The sequence below is a fragment of the Rhipicephalus sanguineus genome, chromosome 2 (genome assembly GCF_013339695.2).
Source record: "Rhipicephalus sanguineus isolate Rsan-2018 chromosome 2, BIME_Rsan_1.4, whole genome shotgun sequence".
In the NCBI taxonomy this organism is placed as follows: Eukaryota; Metazoa; Arthropoda; class Arachnida; order Ixodida; family Ixodidae; genus Rhipicephalus; species Rhipicephalus sanguineus.
The window spans coordinates 28,759,604-28,783,710 of NC_051177.1; the positions used below are offsets into that span (position 1 = coordinate 28,759,604).

The window sequence follows — 24,107 nt, forward strand, 5'->3', positions numbered from 1 at the left end:
CGAGGGAGTCACGTTCCCTCGTAATTAGTATTGAACATGAAGGTGAATCTGTTGTTTGTAAAAGACTATGCTGACTTTCAGCTGCTGATGTGGGACTTAAGAAGGCCATACGAGAAGCGGAAAATTTGGAAGAAGACATGTCTGTTATGACACAGATATCCGAGCTTGCCTCTCGACTGAACTGCCCTCATCAGGTACGAAAAGGAAATTTCAACTGGTGAAGTTGATGAGTAAATTCTCGGGAATGCTGAGACGTGCTGTGCACATTCCCTAGGTCGAGAATACAAATGTAAATCATATTAAACACCATGCTTGAGTGCAGTGCTTGCCGATTTGGTGAATCCTAAATCAAAACCAGCAGTTTATCCATTGCAAACGCTGTACCAGAAAAGCAGTTCTCTTAGTGAATGGTACAGTGGCAATGTCTAGGAAAGTAAAATGTCTGTCATGGAGACAGAAACTTTCTGATGTACAGTTGGACCTTGTTATAACGAAGTATTGTCGTTACCATAAATTAGTTCATTATATCCAGTACTCGTTGTAACAGTAGAGATAAAATTGGGCTCTAACAAATCGGCAATCTGGCTTGCGCAAATATCCGAGATACAAAAATGCATTATTCTAGGCTTCAAACTCATTATAAAGAAGTAATCCATACTTGTCTACTTGTGGCATTTCAAACCAAGTATGCCGAAATACGAAAACGCGTTTTCTTGTTCTGTTTATATGTCTCAGGTGGCACAACCAGTCAAGTGCTCTTTTTTTTGCATTCGATGACCAAAATTTCCAGAAATTTTAAATCTCATTTTTAACCAAAGTTTTAATCTCGCAACGAAATTTAGAGGAAAATGTGGTTGTGAATTGTCTTTCACTATTGATTTTTCTTTTTATGCTACCTTTCAAGTTTTTAACTGCACACAAACCAGATGTTTCTCCATTACAGCCATATATCGTTGCGGCTCTCACGTTTTCAGTTTCGTTATTTAAAAAAGAATAAATAACTCTGAAATGAAGTGTGACAAACTAAAGTTCGTGCTTAGTTCGTCATAACCGATAATTCACTATATATTAGCGTTCATTATAGTGAGGTTCAGTTGTATCTTGGCGACCTTGTGATAGTACAGATTTACCTCGCATGCTGCACTGCACTGTGCATAAGGTTTGCACCCCTTATAGATATATAACATTGTCTGAAAAGAGTTCACTCACAATGCTCAACCTTACTGCTGCTGTCACTGCTTTGCCCGACATGCAAAACTTCTTTAACGAAACGTCCTCAAATCGCAGAATAAAGCATTTCTAAAGGCTAGAAACTTGTATGTGTAATCAATTAATGGCTGTAGAAGTAATGATTGCTCGGGGAACCTCACAGTTTCTTGTTCCGAACCTGGGGACCACAGTTAATGTTTTTCAGCTTCAGTTGCAAATACTAAATTGGCAAAATAACTTCTTTGTTTTTTTTCCACAGGCCCTGGATGATGCAGTGAAAGAAATTACAAATTGCCTGAACAAGCAGCTCGCTGAGCGTCAAAGCTATGACTTGCAACTTTTGAACCTGCAGCTCTCAGTAACCACTCCGTAAGTGTTCCAAGCACATGAAGTGCGTTTTTCACAACTCAAAGTAAATTGGCTTGTTACAGTACAAAAATGAGCGGTGAACACAGTAATGCAGAGGTTACATGAGATTCTCCTATATTACAGAGAGGGTGTTGAGAACATAGCCATTATATTCCCTTCCACCGAGAAACGGTCTTCATGGGAGGTTGCCTTCAATGAAGCCAAGCAGAAACTTGGTGAGTGACAGACTCCTAAACCTTTTTGACAATCTTGGTACACGAATTCATACTGTAGTTATAAACTGATCCTTTTTTGAAGCTTTAATATGCTTTTCAGTATAGAGGTATTAGCGTTGCTGGTAGCCCTCTGTGTGCATTGTGTGTTCATTATAAAAGCAGTGTATTGTCTAAGCTCTGCTAAGGCCGTCAAAACCAGATGTTATATTAGTTAGTGGTTATTATGGCACTCATCATGAGGTTTTGGGATTGATTTCCTGTTGTACTGGTCACACTACTAGTGGTAGTAGAATGCACAAGTGCCCGTGTGCTTAAATTTAAATGTATATATCAGTGAACTCCAGGCACATGAAATTAGTGTGGAGCCTTCCACCATCGCCTCTTTCATAGTCTTCTTGTTGCTTTAGTAGGTAAACTTCATAAATGAACTGATTGTAGTTACCTTGCTTCCAGTTAAACCCCGTACCCGCCATGGTGGTCTAGTGGTTATTATGGTGCTCGACTGCTGACCCGATGGTCGCGGGATTGAATCCCGGCCGCGGCGAACTCATTTCGATGAAGGCGAAATGCTAGAGGCCCACGTACTTAGATTTAGGTGCACATTAAGGAACCATAGGTGGTTGAAATTTCCAGAGCCCTCCACTACGACGTCCCTCATAATCATTATGTGGCTTTGTAGTGTAAAACCCCAACAGTTATTGTTATGTTAATTAAACATTTCATTTGACACCACTCAAATCAAAATATTTTTAATGAGCGAACCTGTATGTTAATACTACCTGAAAGGCCATTCATACCTGAAAGCCCCGATACTGATGGACTGTAATTTTCGGTGTGTAGCGCTGTCCACAGACCGGCGGCCACCCCCAGAGTTCCTGCACCCTGTGCCAATCCGCAAGACTCGGGCGGGACTGCAGTTTACGTGCGCAGTGGCCACCCTGGGCCTCAATGCCCATGGCCTGCGAGACGTCTGGGTCTGCAACAGCGATGGCTACGTGGGCCAAGTGTGTGTGCTCAGTCTCCAGCCGGAGCCCACGGTCATGTCCTGCAATGGTGTCTGCAATGCCCGCATCCTCTGCATCGCTTCCATCCCGGCGGCCAGCCCAGTGTGAGCAGCCATGCAGTCATTACAAACACCATGAAGTGAAATCAAGGAAAACCCTTGTTAAGCAAAACTAGCCCACTTCGTCCACAGCTTAACAAATCCCTCCTATTTATGTCGTATCAAGTTGAAGAGGACATGCCTCATTGTATTAATCTCGTATTTCTTTGTTACGTTTTTTATAGAAACAGTTTAGAAGTAGAGCTGTGCGAATAGCAAAATTTTGGGTGCGAAGCGAATTCGAATATTAAAGTGTGAGTGCGAATCGAATCGAATATTTTTCGAATATTTTTCGAATATTTCTAGAATATTTTTCGAATACTTCGAAGTGAAATTGCAGTTAGAGAGGTTTCTTAAGCATATTCTTATGAGATAGCAACATGGAAGTGTTTCTTTTCACTAGGTTGATGAAGCACTGGCGATGTGGTGTTTCACAGTTGTCTTATCAAGAATGAGGCAATGTAGAGGCCGAATTGTATTTATGCACATGATTTGGTGCAACCAAAGTGTTGCCGACAACATTTTACACGTGATAGGCAAAGATACAATTTCCTCAGCCTCTCCTCCTCTTTCAACTTCTGTGGAAGCCCAACTGATGTGGCGGACAAGGGTGTGCTCCCTACAAGTCCGGAGTTCGAAATCTGCCTCGTGGATGTCGATATATAAGAACATCTGAAATTTTAAATGCTAAAAAGCTTCAACTTCCGATTTTTAGGACTTCCTGCCCAAGTTTCAGGTCCAAAACAGCATTAATTGAGCCCCCACCTCTGCCACATCTTTCATCTCCATGTTGGAACCAGTGTTTTCTTGAGTAAATACAGTTGCGACAGTAGCTAGAGCTTGAAAGGCAGCTTTGCCATAATACCGGGGTGTGATGAGGTGAAGCATATTGAAAACCTAGGGACCACTTCCAATCGGACGTTGACCGTGTCTTGGCAAAGTTCGACCGTAATAACGAAGCTTGAAAGACAGCTTTGCCGCAATACCGGGGTGTGATGAGGTGAAGCATATCGGAAATCTAGGGATCACTTCCAATCGAACGTTGACCGTGTATCGGCAAAATTCGACCGTAACGGAACTTGAAAGGCAGCTTTGCCGCAATACCGGGGTGTGATGAGGTGAAGCATATTGAAAACCTAGGGACCACTTTCAATCGGACGTTGACCGTGTCTTGGCAAAGTTCGACTGTAACGAAGCTTGAAAGACAGCTTTGCCGCAATACCGGGGTGTGATGAGGTGAAGCATATCGGAAATCTAGGGATCACTTCCAATCGAACGTTGACCGTGTATCGGCAAAATTCTACCGTAACGGAACTTGAAAGGCAGCTTTGCCGCAATACCGGGGTGTGATGAGGTGAAGCATATCGGAAATCTAGGGATCACTTCCAATCGAACGTTGACCGTGTATCGACAAAATTCGACCGTAACGAAACTTGAAAGGCAGCTTTGCCGCAATACCGGGGTGTGATGAGGTGAAGCATATTGAAAATGTAGGGACCACTTCCAATCGGACGTTGACTGTCTTTTGACAAAGTTCTACTGTAACGGAGCTTGAAAGGCAGCTTTGCCGCAATACGAGAGTGTACGAGGTGAAGCATATTGAAAACTTGAAGGGGTCACTTTTAATCGGACGTTGACTGTATTTGTTTTTGGGAAGTTCGAATAGTTCGAATAGTAAAATTCTAGTGCGAATCGAATCGAATAACAAACCCTATTCCAAAAATATTCGAAATTTCGAATATTCGCACACCCCTATTTAGAAGTTAAGGGAATATGGAGGCTTGGAAGTGATTGGAAGTCGCTGAACAAGTAATGTTGGAGCCAATGTTTCAAAAAGGGGACTTGTTGAAGCCTTGACAGCAGCAACATTTCTTATGCTTGATATACCATTTAAGTTTTATTAATGTGATTTTATATTCAATGAATACCGTAGGTACAGCGCAACATGAGTGGGAAAAAAAATGACACAGAGGAAAGAGCACTGACTTTCAACTAAAGTTTATTGAAGGTGCTCCGGCCGCTTTTATACATGGTGCAGGATCCGTGCGCATGCGCGATAACACGTGTGAGATTATGTAGGACTATGGTAACTAAGAAAAGAATATTCTCTATCGGAGCGGTGAAGTGAGGTGTACTAATGCACTGATCCGAGGCCTTCCTGATAAAAAACGCTTCTATTACTTCTCTTTCATGCTTCGTTTTTGCTTTTTTCAAAAACCTTGTCTTATGGAACATAGGACTGCACTTGCATTCCTTGCAACATACAGCCATATGGCTACCATATCCATTCTTAACGTTGTACGCATGCTGCCTAGCTCGATCATTAAAACATTGCCCTGCTTGACCTATATATAATTTTCCCCAGGTTAGTGGTATTTCATAGACAACATTTGATTGGCATTCTGTGCAGCTGTGCTCATGAAAAATGACATGAGGAATTGCCACCACTTGTATTCAGGCCGCCCTTCATAAGTCATGTGAGCATAAGGCTGAGGCCAGTCTCACTACGCAGATTGAAAAACTAAAAGCTGCTCGCTATCCCAGCAGCGTGGTCGTACCCGTTTGCGAAAGCCTCCTACAGAAAGTAAAGCGCCAAAACACGGGACCAAAGGGAAAACAAAATGATCAAAGACCATTGCATTTCAGGCCCTGCGTGTGTCTCACAGCTTAAGGGGTGACGTGGCACTTAGGGAATGAAAATCAACCAAAAAATCTAGTTTTCGCTGGCCATCTCTTCACGTTTCTGACATCATTGTGCACCTAGTTACAAATTTTCATTGCTACATACTGTCGTCTTCTATCCACATCTTACTTTAAAAAACCAAAACCATGCATCCTACCCTTTAAATTGAGGGCAAACGGCAAACAATTTTTCATGCTCTTCCTGTAATGCAGGAGCAATATCTTTTGTTCTGTCTGGGTTATCATTACGATTTCTTTTTCGCTTCTAAGATAAATAGATGCGATGTGTCGTAAGGCAAATTTTGTTATAGTACTTCCTTAAGAAAATGTTCTAAATCAAGGTTTTGTTTTGAGTGCTAATTGGAGTGTTTTTTAAGTTGGGTGCAATAGCCCACAACTCTGCTTGGAAATGTCCTAAAGCAATGATTTATACTTTACGACACACTACGAACATTCTCAATGTATTCTGTGGATTGTACATTGGTGTGCAGTTTGTGGTTAATTAGCTAATTAGGCCTTAAACAAAGAAGTAGGTGTTTGTAATATCCTGTAAACTACTTGTCATAGGAAACAAGCAATTGCATATTTGAAATCAGCACACAAACATACTTAAACTCTGCAAGTTCCATCAAAATCGATCAAGAACTTAATAATATGTTTTAAAGTACCATGTCTCCCCAAAATAGCAACCAGATACGATATTAATTTGTTGTTTTCCGCCCCATGCAAGCTCTCAAAAGTGTGTGTCCTAAATTGCAAGAAGACTGGTCGACCATGCAACATTCGTCATGAGCCATTCGTCACAGAATGCCAATCAAATGTTGTCTATGAGGTACCGCTAACCTGTTGAAAATTATATAAAGGTCAAACAGGGCAATGTTTAAATGATCTACTATCCAACTGAAAAAACGACCTTGGCTCCTGTATGGCCGATCTGGTCGGCCATGGCCCGAGCTTGGCCAGCAGAGTTGGGCCGATTTTGGGATTGGTTAACACCGGCCGACCTTTGGCTGCTAACATAGGCCCAAGGCCGTAGGCCGACCTTGTAGACATCAGGTGGTGCACAGCTGGGTTAAATAATCTTGTGTGAATAATGTAGTGCAATCTAGTGACAGCCGGCGCTGAACGCTCAAACAAGAAATTTTGGCTGACCAAGAAATAATGGGCACGGTGTAGGAAAAAAATTTGCGCCTACAAATATAATGCAATGTCGGCGTATTGCTGGCTCATAGTACCTAGTCAACGTGGTAGGCATCAAAGCATGGCCCTACGGAGGACCACGTTTGGTCGCCCGAGCATTGGGTGCAGTCTCTTTCCCCTATAGCATTTGCCGACCTTTGGCTGAACATCTTCGGCCAACTGATAACCAGCATAATTGGTTGTCAATCAGGGCCCCACTTTGGGCCGCCATTGGTTGGCCGATAATACCGGTTGCCGAGTGCTGCCCAGCTCTTTACCAACCATCGGCCATCGGCCAATTTCAGTTGGGTAGGCAGCATGCGTACAACATTAAGAATGGGTATGGTAGCCATATGGCTGTACATTGCAAGGAATGCAAGTGCAGTCCCATGTTCCATAAGACAAGGTTTTTGAAAAAAGCAAAAACGAAGCATGAAAGAGAAATAATAGAAGCGTTTTTTATCAGGAAGGCCTCGGATCAGTGCAATAGTACACCCTCACTTCACCGCTCCGATAGAGAATATTCTTTTCTTAGTTACCATAGTCACACATAGTCTCACACGTGTTATCGCGCATGCGCATGGATCCTGCACCACGTATAAAAGCGGCCGGAGCACCTTCAATAAACTTTAGTTGAAAGTCAGCGCTCTTTCCTCTGTGTCGTTTTTTTTCCCACTGATGTTGCGCTGTACCTACGATATTCAGCATGAACCAACTTCGCCCAAATCAAGCTCTTGTAGCTCTTGTTGTTTATATTCAAGTACCTACATCAACAAACTTATTTTCTTTATGGCACATAAGCTTTTTTCCTAAACTTTCTCATTGAACACTGTACACATTAGGCCCCTGCCAGACTTATCTTGAGCAACGAAGACACGTATAATGGCTTATCGCTATCAAGCAGTGGCTGTAATGAGCAAACATTGAATGCTTTAGAAGGAAGATCCATTCAGCTATTAAATTCAAGAAAATCCATCCAGGAATCACCAGCACTCTCTGAAAGAGAAAGCAAAAATGCACTTAAGCACTTTGCAGGAAAATAAAGGTGCTGTGCATTTTGTGAGAACTAAATGGAAAGTCAAATTTGAAGTTTCACTGCTACCTAGGCTTAGCTCTTATTAAACAATAAACAAAGCATACTCAACCAACCTGGAATAAGGTCCACTGTCTTCAGTTTCGCTTTGCAAGCTGTGCTCCATTCATCAAGATGTTTTTGGAATGCTGTTTAAGATATCTCAGGTTACAAAATCTTGGTTTCTCTCAGTATGCCATAAAAATGCGCCAGAGATGGCTGCACAGAGTAGCAAGCTCTGTTCTTATGAAGCATCTCCCTGTTGTATCAGTCCCTGTTATATCCATTTAGGTGATAAGTGATCTACAAAGATTTTCAGTTTATTTTGGCTGTGTTTTCTGTGCAGGCTGTCATCAATGGGACGCAGGAAGTCACTTGTACCTGAATCAAATGCGCTTGCCAGCGTAGACGCAGAGAGCAAAGAGCAGGAGCCCACAGCAGCCCAGCTAAACAACAATGGCAATATCCAACTTGACAGGTGAGGAAGTCATTGTGTTTCAGTTTAGCTGGTGTACTATACTCATGGAACATCAAATGGGTCAACTTAGGCCTAATTTAGACAAGTAGTACATACTTTGTTTTCTTTAGTTGGTGTTACATCAGCATAGCTTTGGTCTTTATGTTTAGGTAGAGTTAATCTCATCTTTAGCAGGTTTGTAGCATTTTACTACTGCACCCTCGATTGGCTTCGTTTACTGGGTATTCAGCTTTATTCCTGTACCATTTGTACCATTTTTACCATTTCATCCTGTGAGTGTAGCGTACCTGTCCGAAAGAGGACACTTAATCAATAATCAAACAGTGAATCCTGCAAATATGTGCTAGATCAGAGTCCCATTTACTATTGTTGACTATACATAGCTGTCAGGTATAAAGGTACCTCCTGTAGAATATTTATTATGTTACAATGAAGAAAATAACTGGCTTAAAATATAAGTCTAGTGTTCCATTTTGTATTGGCATACTGTGTACAGTGAAACTTCATTTTATGTTTTGTTTATCCTGTTATAACTTTGCTGATGGCAAAGTCCTGATCCTCAGACCTTTCTATTGTCACTATAGCCTGTGATTAGGCATGTGCGAATAGTAAATTTTATGTTTGAAGCGAATTCAAAGCTGAATAGTGATTTGGTCAAATAATTTCAAATCGAATTTCAATAATTTATATATCACATATTAGAAAGAAAAATGAGCATATTTGTCATGACCCAACTAACCTGCACGACGATTTTTTTTTAATTGGAACAAGGCATGTGCAAATGTCATTCCTTTTGGTTCAAAGGAAGTGGAAGCGACTTTGAATAGTAGCAGAATTTAACTTTCGCTCGAATGCTAGTGATAACCTGTAAAATTGTTACGTTTTAAAATTTACTATACTTAGAGCGTATAAGCCGGTATAACAAGCTTCTAAACTTCAAAAATGATGAATCGATGTTTATGTTCATTTAAACTTGAAGTGAGGCTTCGCGGCAGTGCGGATTTCTCCTGGAAAGATGTATTCACGGCGTAGCACCCCTCCACCGCAGTGAAACCACCTTTGCAGGGGGGTTACATGCGGACTAATGTACACCTATTCGTTCATTTCGAATACTTTGAAATTTCCAATAATTTAAATTCGAATCGAAACGAATTCGAATACTGTAATATTCGTTCGAATATTCGAAGTGCTCGAATATTCGCACAAGCCTACCTGTGATACATTAATGAACTACTGTTTTATAAAACTTATTTGGTGTCAAAACAAGGATGTCCCTTTGCTGGGTTCTGCATATGGCAAAATTTCGAAACGTCACAAAGCCAACCTCATAAAAAAAAAAACATGGTTGATCCCTCCGTCATAGGAATCGAATAACACGAAAGTAAAGCGTGCCCTTACAGAAGTAACTGAATGCTTACTGTACATTGATATAAGAGAGTTTGCACAATATATATTGATGTCTCGCAGCTAATGGCACCGTTTAACGTGGATGCACCCACTTTGATGATTGGTGGTGCACCTCCATCCTGACGACTAACGTCCATGTTAAATGATTAAACAAACCCTTGTGGTAGCTGTTAATGGTGAAAGCGTAATCGGAAAACGAGGTGCGATAGCCAGAAGAGCATCGCATATTGGACGCAGAACTTGGTCGCCATCCCGCGGCATGTTAAAATGTGATTGAACACCACGGCCGGACTAGAGGGAAACGCAAAGCGCGTCGTGCCACCTCGGTAGCCCGGCCGCGATTTTTCTCGGGGCGAGCGCGTGAGCGTGGAATGCAGTGTTACGGCCAGGTGAGGCAGGCGCACGTCGCAGAGCTATTTTTGGTTTGTATTAGCGTGATGCTATGAGCGAGGCCGACACTTTTACTACGCTTGGGCAAAGGTCGCCACCTCGTGGTGTGTCAAGACATGGACAAAATTCAACATCTATTCAAAATGCGCCGAACGGGATGGGCGCGTAACGCGTTGCAGGTGCTAGTCGCGGAGGCCGCAGCAATGATGAATTACTTTACCTTACCACTCCCAGAGTTCAACACCACCCAGCCGACTGGGAGAGTGGTAGATATAAAAGGCGCGTTTGTAAAGCCTCCAGAGTCTGTGACCGTGGCGCAGTGGATAGCGTGCCCGGAATCTGTTGTTGCAAACTGAGCGGCCGTGGGTTTGATGCCCGTTGACGGTACCTTTTTTTCTTTGCCATGTGATCGTGTATATTTTTTCGACGTCATTTCCGTGACGGAAATACGTCACTGAAGTCTTGGTGGACCCCGGCATGAAACACTTTCGTGTTAAAAACGACAACACAATAGACGTATTAGTTCCTACAGGGGCCCTAGTGTGTTTTCCAAAATGGGTGCATAAGGACGATGTAGATGGAACACTTATTTTATTTTTTAGACAGGACACCCCTCTGGAAACATACTGCTATTTTATTTCATTTTTTTTTTTCACATTCATATCCTAACTTTTCTATACTGCATTTGGTGTTAATTTAACATTGAGGCCTTGTCTGTCAGCAGTGCTTGATGTGATATTTGCTTCTGATCACTTTCAGTGAATCTAGTGAAGATGAAGAGGAGGAAGAGGAGGCGAACAGCGAATCTCAAGGTATGAAGCAGTGTTTTAAGGATGCAATAAACTATTTGTTTCATTAGAGCTTGAAGCGTTATAAATGTTTAACTGGTTCCATTTATTAAAAGGAAGGACATTAAAGAAAAATACTAAGTAAAGCTAGATAGAAAAATATAAGGCTTCTGTAATAACGAGTTCATCGTTAATAGCAAGAGCAGAGCTTTGGTAAGCAAGTAAGTGATGATAAATTGAAGTTAGGCTATACATGTTAGACTATAGTACTTCTCATGTGAATCAACACTGGCTGATTATAGAGAGAGCCAGAAAAATAGGCCATTTGGGAATTATGTTAATTCATCTGTTTGGCACAGTGGTTCAAGCTGAGGAGCAGCAGTGGAACTTTCCCTGGCAGTTTTCAACTCAACAGTATATAGAAAAAGCAATGATAGACGTTTACGCAAGTATTCAATAAATTTAACTCATTTTAATATTTAAGTATTTTGCTTTAGTGTCCCTCTGATATGTATACAGTAATGCTTTCATTACTGCTCCCACCTTGGTATGCACTCAATGCTATGTTATCATCACATTCATCTGCTTCGAAACATTTGTTGAACTTGAATAACAATATTTTAGAACTTGAGGCTGTGCTGGCTCTTCACCTATATCTTTTTATTTTTAGAAGAAACATCAAACAAAGCCACAGGAAAACTCTAAAGTGCCAAAGGAAGAAGTTGAAGAAACTGACAATCACTTTCCTACCATGTGGTTAGGAACTGAAGATGGCTGGTAAGATGGGATTCATTATTTTATCTGGCACAGATTCAGTCATCATAATGCATGGACATAAAATATGTTATGTGGCTGCATCTCAGGAACCTTACGGAGGCTATCATATAAGACAGATGTTGGCTAGTGTTACAGGTGCATGACATGAACAACTAGTGCTTCACACACACATGACAGTTCCTCCTGAAGAAATTAACCACACCTGTTTTTTTTTTCTTGCAGCATCCACGTCTATAATTGCAATGATAATATCAGGATAAAGAAAAACAAAATGAAGGTGCAGCACTCGGCAGCAGTTCATTGCATCATGTACGTCTCTTTCGAACTATACGTTTTCAAGAAGTAATAAAGGTGCAGTGCCTAACACTATATTGTTGCTTTGCAGATACCTTGACAACCGTGTATTTGTGTCATTGTCAAGTGGAGAAATTGCAATCTACAGAAGAGAGTCTGGTAAGGTGGCATTAACTTTTCTTGAAAGAAATGTGGGAAATAACAGCAATGTGTTGTCAAAGAATAGTCCAGCTAAAACAGCATTTGTTAACTGTAGCTACTTCCTACACACGTACTGCACTCCAGCTCCCAATGTATAAATTCAAGGCCAGTAATGTGGGCAGCACCACTCACTTGTAACAGCTACTGCAAGTACTGCTCCTATCCCAGACTATTGCTTGTTAACAAAGTGTCATACAGCATTCGGAATTCTTATTAGAATCAGAAGTTAGTAAGTAAGTGGTGGTAACTATGAGATACAGTTGATTTAGCGCCCTCTTTGTCTCATTTAGTCGCTGTCACTACAAACTAGGGGGTCAATGGCTTGTCCTTAAAATGAAGGGAATGACGTGGAAATGAGTGGTGCAGTGAAAACGAGCCAGATGCACGACCCATGGTAGTGTCAAATAACGCAAACACTTTATTTCACATAACTGCGAGGGACTGACTGCCTCATGAGCCAAACGCAAGAGAACCAATACATATATCTGGCTCCCTCACAGGGTTGCTAGACATCTGTGTTGGTTGAGGGGCTGTCCCTTTGAAAATAATCTCTTCATGTGTGCCTACGTATTTAGTGGAGTCTGCTGTATGTGCAAAATGCAACATGGCCTATGCCAGTAACTGCATCCACATGTCGCTCAGTTTCTCAGGTATAGCTTGGGTCTGAATTGTGTCGCTTTAAACTTTTTCGGTGAGCAGCAGACATTTCTATGCAGGGAGAACTTTTTTAGTTACTTTCATGACATTTTTCAGGAGGTGGGTGGAACACAAGTGATCCGCAGAAAGTTCAAGTGGGCAGCAGTGTAGCTCCAGTGCTGCGCATGCTGGCCGTTGCTGGGAAGTTATGGTGTGGCTGCCAAAACTACATCAAGGTTCTCAGCACTGCATCCTTAGAAGTAGAGGTATGTTAAAATGGTGTCTCCAGCATTCAGACAGTTTCATTATTCACGTGGAAGGCCTATTGAGTCTACACATTTTTGTTTTGTAATATGTTCTTAAAGTGAACTACTAAACAAAACGGAGCTACATGCAGACATATTCGGCCACTTTATTCTGCACTGCTAGAGCACTGCCCTGTCTTCTTTATTCGTTCTTACCATTCTCTTCTCCTTTTTCTCATGAGTTGAAAATAACACATTTCACACTTCCAGGCTCACTTTGCTCACGTATCCGGTTAGGTGTAAGACTTGAAAACATGTAATACAGTCGAGCCCGACTATATCGAACCCGTTTATATCAAATTATCCCGTATATCGAACAATTTCTAAACACGGTAAATTTACATTGAGAATATATAGCAAAAGTTACTGTTACATCGAACGAAAATAGCAACGACAACCGATATATCAAACTCCATGTGCCTCAAAAGTGCCCCAGCAAGTTGGCTTTCCCTCGCGGTGGCGGGGAAAACTGCCGGCACCACCCTAGAAAAAGTGGTTTAGACCCGGTTGTGCACGGGCGAACACCCCCCCTGCAAGAAATGATCCTGGCCCGCTCGCAGCGCTTACAGCCAATCAGAGGCCGTCGTGCTTTCTCCGAGGTACAGAGGCGGTAGAAGTGAGCGCCATTTTTTCTTTCTTTATGCTTGTGTGCCTGCTGCTGCCTGTTTTCCTCGAGTCCTCATTCAGCGTGGTCCGTGCTGGTGGTGTTGCCTGTTGGTGCTCTGTGAACCTTCGTGTCGGCAGGGAGCTTAAGATCGACTTGCTCGGAGCTCTTTCTATGTTGAGTAGATCGTGGGCAGATGTCATGAAGGAGACGATCCAGAACTGCTTTAGGCGTGCCGGCTTCCGCATGCATGGTCATGACACCCCAAATTCCGATGACAGCACTGAAAACACCGCAGGTGTTTCCGCCGAAGTTTGGAGCGAGCTGGCAGAGTTCCCGGGAGCTATCGACGGATCGACATTAGACGAGTTCGTCAGTGCGGACGATGATGTCGCCATCATGGGTGAGCTACAAGATGAGGACTACGTTGCAGACGTCGTGCCGACCACGAGCCAAAGCGACAACAATAAGGAGATTGACGATGGCCCATTGCCTACATCCTCCGAAGTGATTAGTGCACTTGCGTTGGTCCGGTGCTATTGCGTGAATGTGGAAGGTTGCAGCCTCAGCTGCTCCGACTCGTTGGACAACGTTGAGGCGTGTGTGCTGTCGCAGGCAGCGAAGTCGTTGACACAGAAGAAAATCCAGGACTATTTTGTTCCAAAGTAGGGCACGCAAGTAAGCCACCATATTAATAAAGTACTTTTCTTGTTGTTATGTGCCTTTGTGTGAAAATCCTATAGCGGGCCTATATCGAATTATGCCATATATCGAACTAATAAACGTTTTTTGGCGAGTTCGATATACCCGGGTTCGACTGTACAAAAATGTGCCCTTGCTGGCCAGAGGCACCCAGTCACAATACCTCTTCAAGGAGCCGTTCTTAGACGCACTCTACACCACTGGGAAGGTTACGTGAAACTTGATATTCAAAGCCCCAGTTCCTTTCATTAAATAAGAACCAAGTCATTGAACAGTAGTGCGTCATCTTTTTCACTATATATCTATGGTGCTAACGCACAGCGATCCCTTTTCCAATGCTAATGCCCTTTATGGTCTTCGCGCTTGCCCATTGGTCAGAGTGATGGCCTGCCCCTCAATCTGACCAATTGGCAAGCGTGAAGAGCATAAAAGGCATCATCGCTGTGCGATAGCACCCCTACATTCCCAGTGATTCCACTCCTGCGCCATCTGCGCCAAAGTGCGCCAAATTGGATGTACTGCGCCATCCTGATAATATCGACTGAAATTGCACCAAATTGCGCCAGAGTCTCGGCTTTGGGGGCGTCTGTCACCGGGAATCGCACTGCCGGCACGTCAGAACATGTGCACCTTGGCCGCCAAAGTCACAACCACGGACCAAGAATTATTCTGCTGAATAAACCGCGTTCGCCCGCTGAGGTCACGCCCTCAGCAACTGGTTGTGCTGGATGCGCTCTGACGTGGCACCATGACTACGATCTCAGCCACTGGTTGTGCCGGACCCGAATCTGGAACAGGCTCAGCTGCTCGCCTTGGCCCGTACTCTCGCCCACCACAGGAACAGCACCACAGGCCCGGTCCGGAGCACCCACTCGTCTCAGGGACACGCCAAGGTCGTCCTGGCTGGCCTGGTGGCACCAACTCGGTCCGTTTGGTCCCTCAGGCCGAGCGTACCGCTCTCTTGCAAGCTGGCCGCGTTCTTACTCAGCTCGTCAACGTTCCAAAAGCCCACGCGCTTCACATTCATCGCCCTCTCTCGCGCACTCCTTCATCTTCTTCAGTTCCGTTTTCTGCTTCGGTTGTGGTAACCGCCTCCCGCAATCCAAGCCAAGTCGATTCATCAAAAAGAGACAATAAATGCGCGCCTTCACAGCGCAGCACATGTGAGACATCCTAACAACAATACAGTGGCACAGTACGTAGCACGGAGAGCCGCATGGCAAAGCGCATGAGTTAAAGCAGACGAAATCGAAGACGGTGCCGCAAGCAGCGCCACAGGGCGCCTTTTTGGATGCGTGAGAAAAAAAAAAAGCAAAAAATTACTCTCTGATACAATCGAAAGGTCTTAAGCGTGTAAAATACAACTTCAAGTTATACATATAATTGTTTTTAAGCAAAATGAGTCTAGCTGCAAGGATTTCTTGTCCTACCAGTAGACTGAACCACATCACCGTTGCGTGACGCTAGCGGTCATATTTTCACAATTTTCAACATCAAATTAAAAATATAATTCCTTTTTTATGGGGCAAAAGCATGCTCGTTGCTGCCAATGTGACGAACAATCTTCTCATTTTCACCACAATCAGAAATATTTTTCCGAGCGGTAGACAGTCCCTTTAAGGGCGAAGCCGTGAAGGCAATATCAACAAATTGTATTATTATACAAAGTAAGGCTGGCAGCTAACTCTTTTGGATCTGATCTAGTGTAACTGAACAAAACGCTGGTAATATGGCCGTTCCAACGACTGAAGCGGTGTGCGTGCCGTCAGTTCTTTAAACGAGATTGAGTAAGCATTGATAGCACAGCATGTTTACGAGCCGTCTCCCGATACCTCGAGATAGTCGGCGCCCCCGACTGCGCCCTTCGATTGACGCATGCAGTCCCTCTCCCCCCCCCCCCCTCCTCTCCCCTGGCGTCCCTTCATGCTCCTTAAGGTGTTCACCGACATGGCAGAAATTGACCCTACGTAATTAGACCCGGCCAATGCAAGGCATTCCTTCCTCCTGGTCTTTCAGCGGTCTGGCTACCTGCTCCTGTGCTGCCCTTCTAAGCCATGCCGAAAGGAAAGAGACCCAGGAGTGTGTTCATTCGACAGTGGACACTTGAAAACTCGCCATGCTAGAAAGAATAAAAGGACAGCAAACTGCGCAGGACAGAAGACAGCTATATGTACAGCTGTTATGGCGTCTCTTTGTGCAGTCATAAACAATAAAGTTTCCTTGTTTTCCTGTCGTATATGCAGGTTGTGCACATCTTTGTTTTGAGATTAGTTTCATCTATGTAAAAACTTACTGTCCTACATTAACAACGTTGAAGACCTAAAATGTCAGTTGCCTGCCTATTTTTGGCACCTAAAACGTTGTTTTGCCTGCCTATTTTTCCGGCCAGTGATAACATCATCCCGCGTGCGAGGCCTGCCATCGATTACTTATCAAACCAAAAGGAAACGCCTCGCCTGTCTTTCTTAAGACGTAAATTACAAACAAAACAAAAGCCGCGTGCACATCACATTTTTCTTTCTTTTGTTCTTCACTCTTCCGCTTCAAGCTCAACTTGAAGCGGATCTCCATCTTCCAGGCAACCCGGTGCATGCGCGAACGATAGTCTGGAAGCACTGCGAGAATGCCTTTGCTTCAGCACAAAGAGGCTTCAGAGAGAGGAAAGGGAGTGTCAGAGGATGTTGGCTTTCTGAGGATAGCTACGCGACATCATGTTGCTCCCAGCAATGCAATCGATCGAGATCAAAGAAAAAGTACCTGGCTTTCGCCTTGGAATCGTCTCAGGCAATTGGATTAGGGAGACTGTGACTCTTTAGCATTGAGGCACTGTTGCACGTCACGGCGTTTGTCTGCACGTCTGCTGATAACCACATACAGTGGAACCTCGTTAATGCGTACTTGCCGGGAACGCCGCATAACTACACACTAAACGGTAGTGCGCATTAACCACCAAGTAAAAATTTGCATCTCCTCGCGTACGCCATCGCCGCCAGCAAAGAAATAAATACAGTGCCACAGCAAATATTGCCTAAAGTACCCATTGCAAAGCCTTTTCTTTCTCTTTGCCAAAGTGGAGAAAAGATTCTGGTACTCTCGCAAGACCGTCCGATAGTACGCGGTGGCGACGCCAAGGAGCATTTCGAGACTATTACAGGGTCCGGTATACGCAGTGACTGACATAGCGACAGAACGGACAGTGTCGGCTCTCCGCGATATATGTGCGTGCGTCTGTACCGCGATCTGCTCCTAAACGAAAACTGATGCAGTTCCAGTGAAACGCGGTACGGCTGCGTGGAGCCGATCGTCTCCTGGCTAGTTGCGTGCAGCGCGTCGCCTTCTCGGCTCACGCCGTCACTGCCGGGCCGCTTGCTGTACCGCACGTGCGCGTTTGTCGTGGGGGTGTTCTTCGTACCCACTTCGCTCCAGGCCGTGCACAGATGCGGCGATGACGAACTTCCTGCAAGCGATGCGCACTTCGCGACGGCCGGTCTAGCGGTCCTGGCAGTGGACGGGCTACGCTTGCTGTGCCGTACGCTTGCGTTTAGTGTGATAGCGTCAATGCAAAGAGGTTTCGCGTCGCCCGCGACCAGCAACGCTCAACTCCGCAACAGCGAGCTGCTTTCGTTTTTACAAAGCGGCGCGTGCTTGAACACGGCCCCGCACAACGACGCGGCAGGGATCGGCGGCCCAGCGCGTGCAGGTTGTCGCCTATTAAAGGCGTGCAGTGGGCTGAAAGTAGTGCTGCGCCGCACGCGTGCCCGAGCAGATATCTGAAGATACCTATTGTGATAAGGTTGCCGGCGATAAGTCATGCTGGCGCGTTCGTCGGTGGCCGCCGCCTCACCTTCGTTCTTTCCCGATGCTTACCCGCAAAGGCGTCGCTGCAATCGCGCGGAAGTCGGAATCAGTGATCGACCAATCTACGCACTTCTCGAAAATACGGAAAACCTTTGGCGGCACATTATGGCATCAGGAAGTTCAGCAGTGCAGCAAAATTTTATGCCACAAAAAGTTATCACAGTACGCAGGGTACACACTAACCGGTAGGCGTAGGACGAAGCATTACGGCTTAAGCGGTCAGCGAATGCATTAGGCTCTATGAGACTCGGTCGGGGATTCGTCGCAACTACGTTTTAACCGTTAGTGCGCTTAAAGCGGGTACGTATTAACGAGGTTCGACTGTAGATGTATTTAGAGTGCTATTTCATAAAGTACAATTTTATTGATCCAGTATTCTGTTTATTTGCTAGTGTCGAAGATAATCGCTGAAGAGGTTATTCTAGAACACTCATCTGTATGACGCCCTTATTTGTGCATTATCGAGTGAGATAAGGAGGTGCTCCTGAGATGATTTTTTTCATGAGATTTGCAATGAACCGAAATATTTCTTGCTCTTCATCAGAGTTCCATAATAATTATTCAGGTGCTTGAACGTATATGCAACTTGCTTCTCCAGTGTACTCCAAGTTGTGAAATTAGCTGCTTCAGAGTGCTCCGAGGTGCCTAATTACTGGCTCCAAAGTGCTCCAAGATGGATATTTTTGCTGTTCCAAAGTTCTCCAAAATGAAAATATTGCTGCTCCAAAAATTGCTCCAAATCAGAAGCCCTCGGTAGCATCACTGCATTCCTCTTCCTTTTCTTGCACGGATTAAAGGCAACATGCCTCGTGTGTAATCTATGTAGATGGAATGTGGAATTGTATGAAACCTTGGACTGCATGCGGAACTGTTCAGTAGTAATCATCTAGTAATATAAGCACAATATGTTACGACGTAACAGCGGGGATACATTTTAATTTACTTTGTTATATCCCATGATTTACTACATCTGTGGATGCAACAGAACCGTCAAAATATTTATAATACAGGTCAATAGATTTTGTTCTTTTGCCGTTGAAAAGATATTGACTCTCAAATACGTTGTGATATGGACAACCACCAATTCATACCTGTAAGAACCAGTGGGAACTAATTGACACCCCTTTTGAATTGGGCAAGCAATAAATCAATTCTATTAACTCATGATCATCTTATGTTAGATAGCAAAACAGGTTAACATTGCAATAGCAGTGTTGCTGTTGAGTCATATATGTGACACTTATAAACGCACTGATATGTTGTTTCTTTTCACAATTGGCAAGTACTACCTGAAACTATAGTGAATTGGTGCTTCTGGGAGGTGTGATATGTACGTTACCTTCAATCACTTTCATGGTGAATGTGTGTATTCTTTTTTAAATTTTATTGACTAAACATTTTGAAAGAAATCTGTAGTATAACGCAGGTGTCATTCTTTATTACAGCATTCTTTCCAAGTAAGCAGCGACTCATCGCGAGCTGTGCTGTGCATGGTGACGTCCGGCCTTGGTGTCTGGCTGGCCATTCAGCACAGTGCAGTCATCCGGCTATTTCACGCCACCACTTATGAGTGCCTGCAGGATGTAAACATTGCACCTGCTGTTACCAAAATGCTTTCAGGTATGCAAGTAAAATTTTATTTTTCATGCTAGCCAAATGATGGTTGCCAGTAAAGGCCATATATATATTAGTGTAGAGTCCCACCACGGTTGTCTAGTGGTTATGGTGCTCGTCCGCTGATCCGAAGGCTGCAGGACAGAAACAACTGGCCGCGGCGACCACATTTCGGTGGAGGCGAAATGCCCGAGGCCGGTCTACTTAGATTTAGGCACATGTTAAAAAACCCCAGGTGGTTGAAATTTCCAGAGCCCTCTGCTACGGCATCCCTCATAATCATATCGTGGTTCTGGGACGTAAAACCCCAACAGTTATTATTATTACATATTACTGTAGAGAAGACAAGTGAAGGAGAGACTAAACAAATGCTGCTTAGAAACTGAGCATTCATTACTCAATCAATAACTTAAAGAATATATTGGAAACCTAGCTGCATGTGTCATGTCTGTAAGACATCAAGCACCACTTAAGGAAGGCATAAAAACAGACATCTTTGTGAAAAGAAAAACAAAACAGAAGTGACAAAAACTGCCCAACAAAGTACACTACGTACTCAGATCTTGTGTAATAGCATTAATTCATTTTTTTCAGCGTATTTGAAAGCTCACAAACGAAACGGCTTTTCAATGTAATAAATAAGCCTCTGCAAGCTCATGAGTGCACTGATTAGCGTTTGTTACTACAGTGACCAGTTGAAGTGACTTTAGTTCAGTTTAGCAGTTAGCTCGGTCCTTGCTAAAGGTTTCAGTGAGTGCCCCTTACATTTCTATGTGTACAAACCTTAGTTCACTCATAAAATTCGCCTTCACCAAACGGTTTGAACTTGATGAAGTGGCATACCTGTGTGCGACCTGAATTGTTGCTCCAGTAGTTGCCCTGTCGGTCGTGGACAACAAATGCGTTGAAGATGAGTCACCTCTTGTTGAAAGTGAACGTTTTCTAGCGTTAACAATATCCTTTCTCTGATCGATTGAGATCACTTGCAAGATACTGCTAGCCTTATTGTGCTCCAGCTATAGGGTGTGTATAGGGTGTTGTGTTTATTATAACAGTCTCTTATGCTGTCACTTGCCACTTGGCAGCAAAATCACCATATCTTGCGTTGATATGAGGCACACACGGGGGAGACAGAACTGTGCTGAGTAGAGTGTGCATACAATTCATCTATACTTGTGCGTGTCCTGATGCCTCTGATCAATACTATACATGCCAGCATGCCGGCTTGTGGCCTCCAAGATCCAGTGGTGCATCTTGCCACTGCAGAAAAGACGCTGCTCCACATCAGCAGCTGCTTTCTGTCATACGGTACATCATTTGAAAGTTGCATTTGCAAACAACCACGTACGATGAAATTATTTGACCACTTGAGCTTGAAGTCATCATTTCGAGCCTATTTAGGTCCACTGCATGACCAATGCCTCTCCCAATGACCTTCAGTTTACCTTTACCCTATCCTGTGCGAACTGCCTTCCTCGACTGCGTTTCCTATCCCTTGGTAAACATTCTGTTGCTCTTACTGTCCACCTGTTGTCTGTTCTATGCATTACGTGGCTCCAGGTCTATTAATTTCTCCTTACGTCAACTGTAATATCTGTAACCCCTGTCTGTTCCCCAACCCATTCTGCTGCCTTCCAATCTGTATAGCAGTTTCGATTCATTAATGCAATTTTCCTTTGTTACAGCAGTGAAATGTTATTATACTGAAATTGCAGGTAATCACATTTCCAAGATATCCGTGCACTGGGAAATCTATATACGCAGAAAAGAAAGGAAATGAATGTATAGTGCTTGTCGCAGTTTATTTATTTCTGCACTTATGTTTTTCCGTGTGGTGCTATTGCAAATAAGTTCCAACTCGGCTGATATGACTTTTTTTCTTTGTGCAAGCTCACATTGTAATACGGAGGTTAAAAATACATGATGTTCTATTAGCACTGATTTCTGTGGACATGAAGTGGGGCTGCTGAAGATGGGCCTTTACCAACTTGCCTTATTTGCAGTCCTGATAAGTTAAATCCTTCGTCATATCGAGGATTCAGTTAGTATATTTAAGTGTATAATTAGTAGGGGTGTGCGAATATTCGAAATTTCGTATATTTTTTGAATAGTGTTTGCTATTCGATTCGATTCGCACTGGAATTTTACTATTCGAACTGTTCGAACTTCCCAAAGAAAAATGCAGTCAATGTCCGGTTGAAAGTGACCCCTTCAGATTTTTAATATGCTTCACCTCATTACACTCGTATTGCGGCAAAGCTGCCTTTCAAACTCCGTTACGGTCGAACTTAGGCAAGAGACAACGTCCGATTGGAAGTGGTCCCTAGATTTTCAATATCCTTCACCTCCTCACACCCCCGTATTGCGGCAAAGCTGCCTTTCAAGCTCCGCTACGGTCGCAAATGTATGAACTCAAGAAAACGCTGGTTCCAACATGGAGATGAAAGATGTGGCAGAGTTGGGGGCTCAATTAATGCTATTTTGGACCTGAAATTTGGGTAGGAAGTCCGAAAAATCGGACGCCGAAGCTTTTTAGCATCCAAAATTTCAGATGTTCTTATAGTATATCGACATCTATGAGGCAGATTTGGAACTCTGGACTTGAAGGGAGCACACCCTTGTCTGCCACATCATTTGGGCTTCCACAGAAGTTCAAAGAGGAGGAGAGGCTGATTAAATGGCATCTCTGCCTATCACGTGTAAAGTGTTGTCGGCAACACTTTGGTTGCGCCAAATCATGTACATAAATACAATTTGGCCTCTACATTGCCTCATTCTTGATAAGAAAGACAACTATGAAATATGACTCCACCAGCGCTTCATCAACCTAGCGAAAAGAGACACTTTCATGTTGCTATTTCACAAGAAGATACTTAGGGATTCTCTGCAACTTCTGTAATTTCACTTCGAATTATTCGAAAAATGTTTGAGAAATATTTGAAAATTATTCGAAAATTATTCGATTCGATTCGCACTCAATCTTTATTATTCGAATTCGCTTCGCACCCAAAATTTTGCTATTCGCACAGCTCTAATAATTAGCTGCATCACATCGTCGCAGTGTTTTGCTTCCTCAGAGTTTTCTCATTTATGCAGTAAGGCCACTTGCTGAGGCACTTATACAGGGGCTACTTTCTTTTTTCAAGATCGGATCGGTCATAAAATAAAAACCAGACTGAAAATTAAAACTGCTTAATTTGGAACATTTAGGTACACATACCAGCATACCTGCCAAGTCTCCTGGATTACCCGGGAGACTCCCAGATTTTGAACGTTTCTCTCGGTTGTACGGGTCATAGGAAAATCTCCCGGAAATCCAGTTTTGCCCCGTGCATCCAGTGCATTGCGCGCCCTGTGTGTCACGGTGACGCGAGGTGGGATGTTTCGCGTACAGATGCGCTACACGCAATTTAAAAATTGATCCTAAATGTGTTATAGGTTATATCAGCCGTTAATATTTCGTAGATAATGCATTCGTGTAAACAAAAATCTATCCCACAAGTTATCTCGCCTTGAAAATTTTGTGTCACTACTGCTTTAAGTGGAGAGCCCAGCACTTAAAAGGGTAGTCGTTACCGATGTCTGTCGAGATAGCGTGTTCGCCAGCGCTCGCGACCGTCCCCGTCTCAACGGCGCCCCTTATGGTCCCTTGCCCGATGAAATAACTGGTAAGCAAGCGACGACAGGCCTCGCACGCGGAGCGATGTTATCGCATGTGCCCTTTGCGCGACGGTGACGGCCAGGTCGTTTCATCTCTGCTTCAACCGCGTTCGTCCCTAGCGCTAGCGCGCATTTACTCGCGCATGAAACAGACAATGCGTAAGCGATGTTATCGGTTTGGACTCTGTACAGATCAGCGGCGACCGCAAAATCCCGCTGACAGTGTCTATATAATTGCTATCGCAGTACCCCACTCCCCCCCCCCCCCGCGGTCGGCATACTTCATATCCCCCCCCCCCCCCCCCCGTTGAGTAGATCTCCCGGATTCCGTTTCTCCAAACTTGGCAGGGATGTACCAGCTATAGTTCTATACATAGCTGCCATTTCGAGTGAGACATTTGTCTTAATGTGGCACCAACTTTTCTGTACCCTCCTCAACCAGTTCTGTACACTGGTCTGCAGCTTGCTGTCCCAGTCAAACTCCTGTCCTCCTGGCCAGCATTTCATGTGAGCAAAGAGATGGTAATCAGAGAGAGCTAGTCCGGGCTGTATGGTGGGTAATTGA

At 43.8% G+C, this 24,107-nt stretch overlaps 1 protein-coding gene across 1 annotated transcript in view; it reads left to right on the plus strand.

Annotated features, from left to right (window-relative positions):
- The window catches only part of LOC119382618 (rho guanine nucleotide exchange factor 17), a 128,450-nt gene that overhangs the window by 96,039 nt on the left and 8,304 nt on the right, over nucleotides 1–24,107 (plus strand). The window contains exons 12-23 of the mRNA XM_037650398.2: nucleotides 82–194; nucleotides 1,469–1,578; nucleotides 1,702–1,793; nucleotides 2,634–2,901; nucleotides 8,175–8,306; nucleotides 10,863–10,915; nucleotides 11,329–11,330; nucleotides 11,562–11,668; nucleotides 11,891–11,977; nucleotides 12,054–12,121; nucleotides 12,917–13,065; nucleotides 19,714–19,888. Coding sequence (XP_037506326.1) covers nucleotides 82–194; nucleotides 1,469–1,578; nucleotides 1,702–1,793; nucleotides 2,634–2,901; nucleotides 8,175–8,306; nucleotides 10,863–10,915; nucleotides 11,329–11,330; nucleotides 11,562–11,668; nucleotides 11,891–11,977; nucleotides 12,054–12,121; nucleotides 12,917–13,065; nucleotides 19,714–19,888 — 1,356 coding nt within the window. The remainder of the gene's footprint in view (nucleotides 1–81; nucleotides 195–1,468; nucleotides 1,579–1,701; nucleotides 1,794–2,633; nucleotides 2,902–8,174; nucleotides 8,307–10,862; nucleotides 10,916–11,328; nucleotides 11,331–11,561; nucleotides 11,669–11,890; nucleotides 11,978–12,053; nucleotides 12,122–12,916; nucleotides 13,066–19,713; nucleotides 19,889–24,107) is intronic.